Below are 14138 nucleotides of genomic sequence, written 5' to 3' on the forward strand. Positions count from 1 at the left end.
AAGTCATTTATTGTGCATCAATGTGTTTATTGATGGAGGAAAACCAGTACTTATTTCCTTTCACAGAGTTGTCCTAAGTCTGACTAACAACTACTTCTGCAAATGTTTGGATGAAAGAACTCGTAAGACTTCTAAGCTCTTAATATATATTACTTATTGTACTTTAAAACAGTCATCACACTAGGTAGGAATTAACATTCCAAAGCCCATAGGGTGGATACCTCTCCCTACATGTATATATAAAAGTCATCAAGAGACCTGCCTCAGAGGAAGGCTGACTGAAGACAGGTGAGTCTGAATTCACTCTCAGAATGTTTACTTAGAGCCAGATGCGTTTGTTTTGTTTTGATTTAGGATTTTGTCTATATTGTGATTGCTACACTGTTTCTGCCTAAAGCCTGTGAGGTTTTTGTGATGGGAGGGGAAAAAAGAAAAATCCTGGTAACTTAAAATTGTATAATATGGCAATTTGCTGTGCGAGGAAAGAGCTACAGCCTGTAGCTTTTGATGTGGACCCATATGGATGTGCCATTGAATTCATAGGTATTGGATCAAGCTATATTGATCCAGGCTTGTGAATAGTCAGTGTTAGTGTTAGAGGTCAAATGAGCTCCCATGTGTACCCAGCTCCACCTGTGGACATTTGCTGGCCTGAATAAGCTCACTCAGGACAAGGGAGTCTCTCCAATGGCACCAGTGGGCTATTCATGTTTCTGTATCCATGCAGTTTGGTTTGCAGCAGAAATGCAGGCAAAAGGTCACACATTATTAAAATTGATAATGTATTTTCAAGTGTTAACAGCATTAGTGATGACTGTCTACAAGACTCATGGTGTGTTTTGTATTTGAAATCTTCTTGGAGAAAAAAGTATTTGTAAGCCATAAAAGCTGCTCAGTTTAAATGTGTTCATCAGCAAGGCAAGTTCAGTCAATGTTTTTTACACTTGATAGCTATTATCTCTGATGATGTTTTTAATTTTATTAATAAGCACAACAGATGCATTTATTAGTAAAGTGACTATCTGCTATTATCACGCATAGAAATGTAATTTCACCAAATAAATTTTGGAGTTGCCTTGCTTGCTCTTAGTAGAGAATTATAGCTTGATTTTTGAAAACAAGTTTTTCCAAAAGACAAGCCAAAATCCTTTTTGAACAGAGAAGCAATGGATGTGTGCACTTTGTAGCACATTAGACTTCAAACATCTATAAAATTAAAGCAAAGATAATTTACCTTCTCATTGTAAAGATGTGTTACAGGTGTTATGGGTGTTCAGGAGGGGCCATGTGAGCAAGCAACGGGAACTGACAGGGACTAAAAAGGTCCCTGGTGACCCAGGCTGCCAACAGGGACCTCCCTGATCCCAGGTTCCCCAAGGCAAAAGTATGCTGCTGAGAGGGTACCTCTGCTCCCCAACCCCTCCTCAGCTAATGCCATCCCTGTTTGGTGCCTCAGGGTGGGAGCTTTTGGCACATCAACTTTTCTACAGTGCCCTTGAAGATCAGCAGTAATTCCTTCATGTTTTGCAAACCATTGTGTTTCCAGGTCTCGTGGGGCAGCTGAGGAGAGCCATCGCCATGATCCCTGCACTGCTCTTGCTGGGCCTTTCAGCCCTTGTTGGTGAGATGGGTCTGGGATGCTGCCAAAAGCACACTGGGAATTGTTTGCAGGACTGCAGGGAGGAGGTGTGCAGTCAGGCCTGGGGTTCCCTTTCTGCACAGCTCTGTAAAGCCCTGTGTGGCTGAGGGTCTTTGGCTGCTGTATGAGGCTGTTTGCTGCCCACATGTGTCTTTTAAACCAGCTCATCCAGAGTATGGGATTGAAACCAAAAGGGAGTCACGGACATGCCTCCTCTTGATTTTCCCAGCTAACCTTATCCAATCTCTATGCCTGCTCAAAAATGGTCTCACAAATGTGGCAGGCTGTTTGATGGAGGCTATTTGTTCCTCAGTTACTGAGGAAACAGGGTGATTTTCCCAGACTTAGTCAAGCATTCTCCTGAATTAATTCCTCACCAAGTTATGGAGGGACACAGGAGATGCTCCCAGCTGGGGTGCTCAGGTAGGTACCTCCAGCTATCATCTGAGGGGTCCTGAATGGTGAGGGGCATTGAATGGGAAGAGCCCTCTGAAAATGCAGAGACTGTGGTTCTCCTCACCCACACCATCCTTTAGACCTAACAGGGTAGGCACATATTCATCTGAATTTTCATTAGATTCACTTGCTTCAACATATTCAATTAGACAAGGACAAATTTCTGTTCTCTGCCTTTCTGATAGAGAGCAGTGGCAACTATACAAGCAGGGCCAACACAAGGGGATGTGGATTGCAGGTGTGGATGACTCCCTCATGCTCGACTCATATGCATTTGCAGCACTTGTACAATACTGCTCTGAGATCTTATGTGTTCAAACACCTCCATTTAATATTTCAGCTCCATCCATGAGTTACAGTTGCTATGGCGATATAAGTGCTCTTCAAGCCCCCACGATCTCCTGTACACCTGTAAGAGCCTCAGATTGTGGTAGGTATCATTCATTGCGTGATTTATCAATCTGTTTCTACCTGACAGAGAGATGCTTTACCTTCTGTTATTGCCAAATTAAATGTCGTGCAGCTATTCAATGATCCAAAAGGGAGAAAGTGACAGCTCCTCTCCCAAAATGGCAAGTGCTGTGAAGCCTCCAGATCTGGTGGGAAGTAGAAGGACAAACTTCAGGTCCCATAGGCAGGATCTCCATCCTCAAAGCAAAAGGAAAGGGTACCACCCCTTTTCAGTCAAAATGGTTTCTTCATCAGCCAGAAATTTGACATCAGCATCCTCACAAAACCTCAGGGCCTGTGTGTTTGGAAGGGGAAGATGTGCATAGGCAGGTCCTGAGTGTTGGCCTGTTGGCTGAGCTGGCCAGTGGTGACCTGCCAGAGACACAGTTTACAGGGCAAAGGTCCCAGGTGTGTAGCCATCCTACCTCTGGATGACTCTTTTTTGGTAACTCCACATTTCTCTCTGTCTTGCCTGGTATTATTGCCCTGAATCACTGCACAGCTGACTGTGTCAGGTTTATTCTGCTGGTATCTCCAGGAATTTTGCCATGTACCTTGGATGTAGGCTCTTCCAGGGCAGACACCTGGACTGCCGGTGTCCAAGCACAGATCTGAACACACTTGATTCCAAACTGTTCCAAAACTGCTTTAAAAAAACCCCACCTTTCTCTAGGCAGAACATACCTGTTACTGCAGTTTGGCCAGTCAGTAGTAATGCGTATCTCTATTGTTTCAAATACATTTTGAAATTTCAGTTTTCTGACTCCAGAGCTGCATTTCCAATGGAACGGCACAAGAAGACCATGAACATGTGGTCCCATCTCCTAAGAAGCCTCCCTCTTCCCCTGGTCATCCTTGGGTAGTGGCACAGCAGCTCCCTGGCCCTGATCAGAGCCAGTAGGGCTGTGCTTGTTTCCCAAGCTCCACTGCCCAACTCAGTGTAGATGCAATCTCTTCAGAACTTGAGTTACTCCTTTGATACACTTGCTCGAGGGGAAGGTGAGGGTTTTGCACAGGGATGTATGTAAGTTTTTCCTTCTCTGCAGGGTATGCCATGATACGGAGGACTGCTGAGGCAGACCTGGTACGCCTGAGGAGATACGAGGTCCCAATCAGGAGAGTAGCCACAAACCTGTGCCTGGAACCAGCTCTCATCGGTGCCATCATGTCGCAGGAGAGCCGTGTCGGGCTGCTCCTGGACAACGGCTGGGATCAGGGACGGCAGAAGTACGGCTTGATGCAGGTACACAGGGTGATGAGTGAAAGCACAGTAATGTAGTGCATATCCCAGGGCCTTACCTTAGCAATCAACCTTCCTGTGTTCAAAACAGCACTTAATGCATTCCTTCTACATCAAAGTGTTGTCCTGAATAAGGTCACTTCAGTGAGTTGCAGCCTGGGAGTGCAATGATGAGGAGGAAGCTACAGCAGAGTTGCCTTCAGAGGGAAACCCATTTTCTTGCTTGTCTTTTCTAGATCAGCAGACAGCTACAGCAGCCTTATGTACTGTGGGATAGCGAAGAACACATCAATCAGTGCTCAACTATCCTGGTTCGTTCAATTAATGAAGTACGGGCAAGACATCCTACCTGGACCTGGGATCGGCAGCTGAGAGGTACCAATGGGCTACACAGCAGAAAGGGGTACACTGGGAGTGCTGTGTGCTTGCTGGTATTGCTTTTCAGGGAAAATGTATCAATCTGGCAGCTTTTACAGCATCTTTTACACTAAAGATCCCCAACTAAGCCCAGTTTTCTAATTTAAAAGAGGCATTTCCAAACCAGCAGACCAGCAATGTGAAATAGCTATCGGGTAAATAACAACCAAACACAAGTCCCTGAGGAAACTGAGGCAGAAAGTGAGGCACCACAACACAATGAGCTTATCATGGCAGGCTGTTGTATTCAGGAATCTCGGGATCCAGATTTCTTTGTAGTCCGTGTTATCTACATGGTGGTTTGTTCACCCTATGTTGTAACTTACTCTCCCATCCTTGCTCTGATACTGCCTTTTTACATCACACCCTTTTCTAGGAACAGCATGCCATTTCCACTTATATTTGGAGAGAGTTATGGCTTCCTTCACTACAGCAATGAAGATTTTACAAAATCAGCCACTTTTAAACAATAATGCACAATTACCACTTTGCCAAGCAGTTGTGTGTGTTTAGTGAGATGCATGGCCCTTTCAGCTAGGAATTTTCACTCTTAAGTCTGTATTTCTTATTTACAAGCCCATAACAACTTAACAACTCCTTCTTACCTCTTTCCAGGGGGAATCTGCACCTACCATGCTAGAATGGGCAACCTGCAGGTCTATGAGGAAGACCCATGCAGCAGAGACACCAACTATGTTAACAGCGTCATTAGGCGAGCCCAGTACTTCAAGAGAAATGGGTTCTAGCTCATAAACCCACCCCACCACCGAGCCTCTCCTCTGCATAGACTAGCCCAGTAGTGATCACAGTGCCCAGAGCAGGTCTTCTGGCAGGACCGATGCTGGTGACGTTGCCAACAGCACCCTGCTCGCTCCAGCAAACCCCAGCTCCCCACTCACTGATGGGCGAGCTTGCACTGCCTTCCAGGGGACCCACAGGGATGAAATACTTGGGGCCTTTGAGAGGCAGATAAGGACAGACCAACAATGTTTAAATTTTGAGTAAGGAAGGTGACTCTTCCTGTTCACAGCTGAACCCATGGATGTTCATGCATCCCCCAGACCCAAGCACAAGAGCAGCTCTGCCTGGGTATTGGCTGTGCTCTTCCCATCATCTCCATCCTCTTCCCTCTCTCTCCATGGCCAGTGCAGGGGATGGAGTCCCTGAGTTAAAGTTTTTCTTCCCCTTGATGGTGCTGGCTAAGGGGCAATGAAGAAACTTCTCACCAAGCCTTTGGTCTCTGCAGTAGCTGAGTATTCCTGTGGCCAGCCTTGAGGTTCTTTGGTTAGTCTCCCAAGCCTCAGAGCCCATGGCCATGGTGAGGCTGGGGACCTCTTCAGGGTGAGAGGCAGCATCACACAGGGGAAATCCTCGATGTAAAAAGTACTGCAAGTGCCACAGTAGGCATGCAAAACACCTTTCCATTAGAGCTCAGCCTTCAGAGCAGGAGTTAGCTGTGTATGTACCCACCCCAGGAGCTGTATCACAGCAACAGTGTTGGTAAAAAACACCGCAACCGTTCCTGCTTTAGGTTTGGCACTCTTATGCTGGGTTACCTCCAAATTTAAAAGCATTTCAGCTTCCATCCCTCTGCCAGGAATCCCAGCCTCTAATAGGAGTGAGTTAGCTCTGGGCTTGTAAGGTCTGTTTGAAAGTGGTCTTCAGTGTGGATGGGTCTCTGGGTGCCAATTTCGGTTTAATGAGAATAATACTGAGAATAATAATAGGAATAAGAGAGAAAATAAAGATAAATGTTAAATTTCAGTGTTGGTTTTCTTCAATTTCATGGGGCTTAAGTGGGTAGCAACCTATAACATGAGTAAACAACCCAATTTGCTACTCTTGGAATGGGTCTAAAACTCAGTTTCAGAACAGGGAGAGGAAAATGATGCTGCAGACTCGATAGGTCAGAAGAACTGAGCCTGAGCTCAGCCACTGACCCAAACCTTTGAACAAGGGAATAAGAACATTCACCATTAGCCTTTTGAATTACCATTTTGGAGGTGTCAGAGCACCTTTCTGCTGGCTGTCACCCTTGCTGATGTAGAAGTGATGTGCCTGGCAGTCCCTGTGTGGCAGCTCTGTGTGTGCCTGGACTGCCAGGCAGGATCAACACAGGAAGCACAAGACCTGGTTTGGAGACAGCTTTTGCCAGCAGAGCAATTTTAATGCTATTCCTTGTCCTGCCAGTCACTTACCTGCTTACTGTCACGGCAAGGACTCTGCATGATTAACATATTCATAAGCAAACCCATTTTATCACCTCTGGAGACCAGCAGGAACTCTAGGATGTCTCTAAGATTACAGATTTTTTTTAAGACTACAGTAAACAGTTCAGTGTTGAGCCACCACAGGTATTGAACTACATATTATTTAGTCTTTAGTGAATTCTTCACTATATTAATATACGGTGACTAAAATTGTTACTTTTAAATACAGATCTATGAAGTCTATCACATGGTTTGATTCCCTCTACTTGACATAGCTTATGTTAAATTCATAGGATGAAGCCTTTGGTGCATTATATTATGTAAACCTCTATGTTATATAAAACTCTTATGTAAAGTCTATGGATGCACTTTTGGTAGATCAGGATAAACTTCAAGTGGGGCAGGGAATCTCATTGCTGCCCATGTGTGCAAGGCTGGGGTTTGAGTTCAGAGGGTGAACAAGGGTGGAGGTTTCCTTGGTTACCTTCATGTCAGCCTCAGTCACTGACAGCCAGCTCCTTGTCACTGTTACTGGTACTGCCATCCCCACAGACCTGTGAGTTCCTTAGGAGTCCAATTAAAGCAAGTGCTACCCATGAAGATGCTGCTTCACATTATGGTGGCAACATCCAAGGGCCTCCAGACCTGCCTGCTGACTTACACAGCACAGCCACAAGGATTATTTATTTTTTAAAGTCTATTTAAAAGCCACAGTTAGGGGAATTGCATATTTCATTGCAAATATTGCTTTAGGGTATCAGCACCTTGCAGAGAATCTCTGCAGAAAATGAGCTGAAACTTGGTAAATTGGTAGGAAGGAGTAAATAATCAGAAAGCTTAACACTGACATGCTGCCTTAAGATTGAGCAGAAGCTTTCCTGATAAACATTGAGTTCAGATTGTTGTTCCCTCTGATCTTTTTCTGGTCACCCGTGTCCATGTTACCAGAAGTTACTCTTCTGCCTGGTGTAGACAGGGCAACTGCAGTCACATTCTTGGTCACTGTCCTAGTTCAGCTGGAGGGACCAGCTAACCCTGTGTGGTGGTGATCAAACCTGTGTATTCCACCCCCTCTATTCATTCCCCAAGGACAATGGGCCATTAGCAGCAGCTGCCCAGGGAGCCATTATCACTTCACACCCAGCCTGAGGGGGGCGGAGCTGCTAATGGGCCATCAACAGCTCAACAACCCCTGGCTCCCAGAGTTAATCACCCATTGTGTGAGTCCCCGCCCAGGGGGAGGGACTGAGTGCTCCCTGAGGGTACATGAGTGGTGGGTAAGAAGACCTCGGGAACCTTCTCGTCGGATCCAGAGCAGCAGCAGGACCTCGACAGCAGGAGATCACCACTCTCGCCCAGACCACAGCCCTCGCCTGCACCAACAGGTTTTTCTTTTCCTTTTGCTCTAAACTTGGGGGAGCCACAGGGGTCTCAGCACAAGGGCAAACAAACCCCCCTTGGGTTTGTGCCCCAGGACACTGGGTTATACTGCTGGGGTATTGTGAGTTGAAAGCAATTTCCCTTGTGTATCAGTGTTGTTATTGTAATATTATTATTAAATTTTAGCTCTGACTTATAATCTCTCTCGTGGTGAGTTCATTTTCCCTTGCTGGTTCACCTTCAAACCAGCACATCTTTTGGCGCCCAACGTGGGGCACGAGAGAGAAGTCAGAACTACAATTTCATTTTGTGTATTTGGGTACAGAAACTCCCTGACTACCATGTTGCTTGATGTATTCATGTGGATGGTGTATCTGGGCCTGTTCATATTTCGACACATGGGGAACCATGTGCCTGTTTTGATGCTCTCTTTAATACCAGGGAGAAGGATCAAAATTGCTTTATTAATATACTATGTTTATGTTGTCATAACATCAGAAGCAATGAATTTCATTGTGAATGTATATTCAGTCTGGTCTGCCTGTCCTGGTTTGGGTTGTTACCTCTGGGGTCTCATTAAAAATAGCACCCAGACTGTGGGGAAAACAGGCGGAGATGGTTACTTCCACCTTTTCACCTCTGCTACAACAATCATTGAAAATATTGAGCTTCCTTTTGATGTTAGGGACAGCATAATCCTGCTGTTAGTGTTGCTTTGTCTCCTCTGTACTGTATACACCATGTTTAGGGTCAGAACTGGGCTCTCTAAGGAGACTTGCTGGAGACCTGCCCTGGGAGCGGATGATGTTGAGTGGCACGGGAAGTGGGAAGATATGGGCCAGTATTTGGAGACCTTCTCTCCTCAAATGATCTGGAAATTCACCCCGGAACAACTGCAGGACCCTGCCAAAATGCTAAGCTATGTGAAAGGAAGATGCTCTGGTAGTCCCAGAGATGTGCAGCTCACAGCAACCTGCTGGGCCCTGGCCACTGCCTACCGCACACTGCTTGGTGTGGTACAGCATCATCAGGAGGAGGAGAAAAGGAGCAAATCCACAGGCACCATGTCCACCCAGACCATGACTGAGCCAGAGAGGAAGAGAGATACATCAACTAGCGCCATGTCCACCCAGACCATGACTGAGCCAGAGAGGAAGAGAGATATATCAACTAGCGCCATGTCCACCCAGACCATGACTGAGCCAGAGAGGAAGAGAGATACATCAACTAGCGCCATGTCCACCCAGACCATGACTGAGCCAGAGAGGAAGAGAGATACATCAACTAGCGCCATGTCCACCCAGACCATGACTGAGCCAGAGAGGAAGAGAGATACATCAACTAGCGCCATGTCCACCCAGACCATGACTGAGCCAGAGAGGAAGAGAGATACATCAACCAGCACCATGTCCACACAAACCATGGAGGAGCCAGAAGGACAACAGAAACCGATAGCAGTTGCCCCTGTCCAGAAAAGAAAATCAAAGACCAAATCAGTTCGTATAGTGCATGACGAGGAAGAGTCAGGACCTTCATCTCAAGCAGAAGAAATGGAGCCAGAAATAATCACCCGGTCCCTATCCCTGGGAGAGCTGCGTGAGCTCCGGAGAGAGTTCACACGACAGGCAAATGAGTCCATCTTGACCTGGCTACTTCGAATCTGGGATGCTGCAGCCAATGATACAATTCTAGATGGGAGTGAGGCGAGGCAGCTGGGATCCCTGTCTCGAGATGTTGTCATTGATCAGGGCATTGGAAAGAGACAGGAAACTCTCAGCCTCTGGCGGCGACTGTTGTCAAGCGTGAGGGAGAGATATCTTTGTAAGGAGGACCTCCACGTACAGCAAGGACAGTGGAACACGATGGAACAAGGTATCCGGTGCTTAAGGGAATTAGCCGTACTGGAGATAATCTTTTCAGAGGATGAGAGATTCCCTAAAAGTCCAGATGGTGTCCAGTGCACATCCCAGATGTGGTTAAAATTTGCACGACTTGGGCCAGAAATGTATTCTCGCTACCTTGCAACATTGCAGTGGAGAGAGGGAGAAGACAAGGTGGGTGCACTGGTCAGCAAACTCAGGATTTATGAAGACACTGTCACTGCTCCATTACGAGCCCATGTCTCAGCTGTGGAAACAAAACTGGCTGAACTGGAAGAGAAGATTAAGGAAGGACTCTTCCATATCTCTCCAGAACAAACAAGAGTCTCCGCCATCAGAAGCAGGCGTCTTCCAGCTAAGGAGAAAGGGTACACTCCACGCGGCAATCTGTGGTTTTACCTCCATGAGCATGGAGAAGATATGAGGAAGTGGGATGGGAAACCCACCTCTTCCTTAGCAGCTCGGGTACGTGAATTGCAAAGAGGCACAACTAACACAGGGAATTCTTCAAGGTTGAAGGCTGCTCCGGTCTCTCGTGGGCAAGGCTCCAGACAGTATAGGAATGATGATGTTATGCCCGATCCTCTTGAAGGAACCTCCCGGTCATATTCACAGGGAGAGCGCAGTGAATACCATGACCAGAACTAGGGGGGCCCTGCCTCTAGCCAGGTAGAGGAGAGGGACAATCGGGTTTACTGGACTGTGTGGATTCGGTGGCCTGGCTCATCAGACCCACAGAAATACAAAGCTTTAGTGGACACTGGCGCACAATGCACGTTGATGCCATCAGGATACGTCGGGGCAGAATCCATCTCTATTTCTGGGGTAACAGGGGGATCCCAACAGCTGACTGTACTGGAAGCTGAAGTCAGCTTGACTGGCAAGGAATGGCATAGACACCCCATTGTGACTGGTCCAGAAGCCCCATGTATCCTTGGCATAGACTACCTGAGGAATGGATATTTCAAAGACCCAAAGGGACTGCGTTGGGCCTTTGGCATAGCTGCTGTGGAGACAGAGGAAATCAGACAGCTGAGCACCTTGCCTGGCCTCTCAGAGGACCCTTCTGCTGTAGGACTGCTGAAAGCTGAAGAACAATTGGTACCGCTGGCCACAGCCACAGTGCACCGTCGGCAATACCGCACTGACCGAGACTCTGTGACCCCCATACACAAGATGATTCGTGAGCTGGAGAGCCAAGGGGTGGTCAGCAAGACTCACTCACCCTTTAATAGCCCCATATGGCCAGTACGAAAGTCCAGTGGAGAGTGGAGGCTGACGGTGGATTACCGTGGTCTCAATGAGGTCACACCCCCCCTGAGTGCCGCTGTGCCGGACATGCTGGAGCTTCAGTATGAGCTGGAGTCCAAGGCAGCCAAGTGGTATGCCACCATCGACATTGCCAATGCCTTTTTCTCCATTCCGTTGGCAGCAGAGTGCAGGCCGCAGTTTGCTTTCACCTGGAAGGGGGTGCAGTACACCTGGAATCGACTGCCCCAGGGGTGGAAACACAGTCCCACCATTTGCCATGGACTGATCCAGACTGCACTGGAAAAGGGTGAGGCTCCAGAACATCTACAGTACATCGATGACATCATCGTATGGGGGAACACAGCAGGGGAGGTTTTTGAGAAAGGAAAGAAGATAATCCAGATTCTCCTAAGAGCTGGTTTTGCCATTAAACGAAGTAAGGTCAAGGGACCTGCTCAGGAAATTCAGTTCCTAGGAGTGAAGTGGCAAGACGGGCGTCGTCAGATTCCAACAGAGGTGATCAACAAAATAGCAGCTATGTCCCCACCGACCAGCAAGAAGGAAACTCAGGCTTTCCTAGGTGCCGTGGGCTTTTGGAGGATGCATATCCCTGAGTACAGTCAGATTGTAAGCCCTCTCTACCTTGTGACACGGAAGAAAAATGATTTCCAGTGGGGCCCTGAACAACAACAAGCCTTTGAGCAGATTAAACAGGAGATTACCCATGCAGTAGCCCTTGGGCCAGTCAGGACAGGACAGGATGTGAAGAATGTGCTCTACACTGCAGCCGGGGAGAATGGCCCATCCTGGAGCCTCTGGCAGAAAGTACCTGGGGAGACTCGAGGACGACCGCTGGGATTCTGGAGCCGGGGATACAAAGGATCTGAGGCCAGCTACACCCCAACTGAGAAAGAGATCCTGGCAGCTTATGAAGGAGTTCGAGCCGCCTCAGAAGTGATTGGCACTGAGGCACAGCTCATCCTGGCACCCCGACTACCAGTGTTGGGCTGGATGTTCAAAGGAAAAGCTCCTTCTACCCATCACGCCACTGATGCCACATGGAGTAAGTGGATTGCTCTGATCACGCAGCGAACCCGGATAGGGAATCCTAATCGCCCTGGGATTTTGGAAATCATCACCAACTGGCCGGAAGGTGAGAGTTTTGGATTGTCCTCTGAAGAACAAGAGGAGCAGGTGACACGAGCTGAGGAGGCCCCACCATATAACCAGCTACCAGAAGAGGAGAAGCGATATGCTCTCTTCACAGATGGCTCCTGCCGCATTGTAGGGACAAGCCGGAAATGGAAAGCAGCTGTATGGAGTCCTACACGTCGAGTTGCAGAAGCGACTGAAGGACAAGGTGGATCAAGTCAGGTTGCAGAGCTGAAAGCTGTTCAGCTGGCTTTGGATATCGCTGAACGAGAGAAGTGGCCAAGACTCTACCTTTACACTGACTCGTGGATGGTGGCCAATGCTCTGTGGGGATGGCTGGAGCGCTGGAGAAAGGCCGGCTGGCAGCGCAAAGGGAAACCCATCTGGGCGGCTGAGATGTGGCAGGACATCGCTGCCCGGGTAGAGAAGCTGAGTGTGAAGGTCCGTCACGTAGATGCTCATGTACCCAAGAGCCGGGCTAATGAGGAGCATCGTAACAACGAGCAGGTGGATCGAGCTGCCAAGATTGAAGTCTCTCAGGTAGATCTGGATTGGCAGCATAAAGGTGAATTGTTTCTAGCCCGATGGGCCCATGATGCCTCTGGTCATCAAGGCAGAGATGCGACATACAGATGGGCTCGTGACCGAGGGGTGGATCTAACCATGGACAGTGTCTCACAGGTTATCCATGACTGTGACACATGTGCTGCCATCAAGCAGGCCAAGCGGGTGAAGCCTCTATGGTATGGTGGACGGTGGTCGAAATACAGGTATGGGGAAGCCTGGCAAGTTGACTACATCACACTTCCCCAAACACGCCAAGGCAAGCGCTACGTGCTGACCATGGTAGAGGCAACCACTGGATGGCTGGAGACATACCCCGTATCTCACGCCACTGCCCGGAATACCATCCTGGGCCTTGAGAAACAAGTCCTGTGGAGACACGGCACCCCAGAGAGAATAGAGTCTGACAACGGCACCCACTTCAAGAACAGCCTCATAGACACCTGGGCCAGAGAGCACGGCATTGAGTGGGTGTATCATATCCCCTACCATGCTCCAGCTGCCGGGAAAGTTGAGCGATGTAATGGACTGCTGAAAACAACCTTGAAGGCGTTGGGTGGGGGAACTTTCAAACACTGGGAGCTGCATTTGGCAAAGGCCACCTGGTTGGTCAACACTCGGGGCTCCATCAATCGAGCTGGCCCTGCCCAATCAGAACTCTTGAATACTGTAGATGGAGATAAAGTCCCTGTGGTCCATATGAGAGGTATGTTAGGAAAGACTGTTTGGGTTAGTCCCACCTCAAACAAAGGCAAACCCATCCGAGGGATTGTCTTTGCTCAAGGACCTGGTTGCACTTGGTGGGTAATGCAAAAAGATGGAGAAACACGTTGTGTACCACAAGGGGACCTAATTTTGAGCGAGAAGAGTTTGTAATGTTTCATTGTATATATGTGTATATATATGTATAGGTAAAAAGGGGGTTAATTTGGGAATGACTAGATGGAGTGGAATAAGGGGTGGATAATGTCCTAGTTCAGCTGGAGGGACCAGCTAACCCTGTGTGGTGGTGATCAAACCTGTGTATTCCACCCCCTCTATTCATTCCCCAAGGACAATGGGCCATTAGCAGCAGCTGCCCAGGGAGCCATTATCACTTCACACCCAGCCTGAGGGGGGCGGAGCTGCTAATGGGCCATCAACAGCTCAACAACCCCTGGCTCCCAGAGTTAATCACCCATTGTGTGAGTCCCCGCCCAGGGGGAGGGACTGAGTGCTCCCTGAGGGTACATGAGTGGTGGGTAAGAAGACCTCGGGAACCTTCTCGTCGGATCCAGAGCAGCAGCAGGACCTCGACAGCAGGAGATCACCACTCTCGCCCAGACCACAGCCCTCGCCTGCACCAACAGGTTTTTCTTTTCCTTTTGCTCTAAACTTGGGGGAGCCACAGGGGTCTCAGCACAAGGGCAAACAAACCCCCCTTGGGTTTGTGCCCCAGGACACTGGGTTATACTGCTGGGGTATTGTGAGTTGAAAGCAATTTCCCTTGTGTATCAGTG

The 14138-nt window shown here is 48.2% G+C and overlaps 1 protein-coding gene across 2 annotated transcripts; it reads left to right on the forward strand.

Annotated features, from left to right (window-relative positions):
* Positions 1-252: 252 nt before the first annotated feature.
* LOC139685295 (lysozyme g-like) lies at positions 253-5966 on the forward strand. 2 transcript variants are annotated; one of them, XM_071581979.1, is made up of 6 exons: positions 253-288; positions 1547-1621; positions 2436-2525; positions 3592-3788; positions 4022-4160; positions 4818-5966. In XM_071581979.1, exons 2-6 carry the CDS (start codon positions 1579-1581, stop codon positions 4946-4948), a joined length of 600 nt encoding a protein of 199 aa, XP_071438080.1. In that variant the 5' UTR covers positions 253-288; positions 1547-1578; the 3' UTR covers positions 4949-5966. The 2 variants fall into 2 exon arrangements, with proteins under 2 accessions (XP_071438080.1, XP_071438071.1); XM_071581970.1 differs by lacking the exons at positions 253-288; positions 1547-1621 and having other exon boundaries at positions 1682-2525.
* Positions 5967-14138: the final 8172 nt, after the last annotated feature.

The sequence above is a fragment of the Pithys albifrons genome, chromosome 1 (assembly GCF_047495875.1).
Source record: "Pithys albifrons albifrons isolate INPA30051 chromosome 1, PitAlb_v1, whole genome shotgun sequence".
Lineage (NCBI taxonomy): Eukaryota > Metazoa > Chordata > Aves > Passeriformes > Thamnophilidae > Pithys > Pithys albifrons.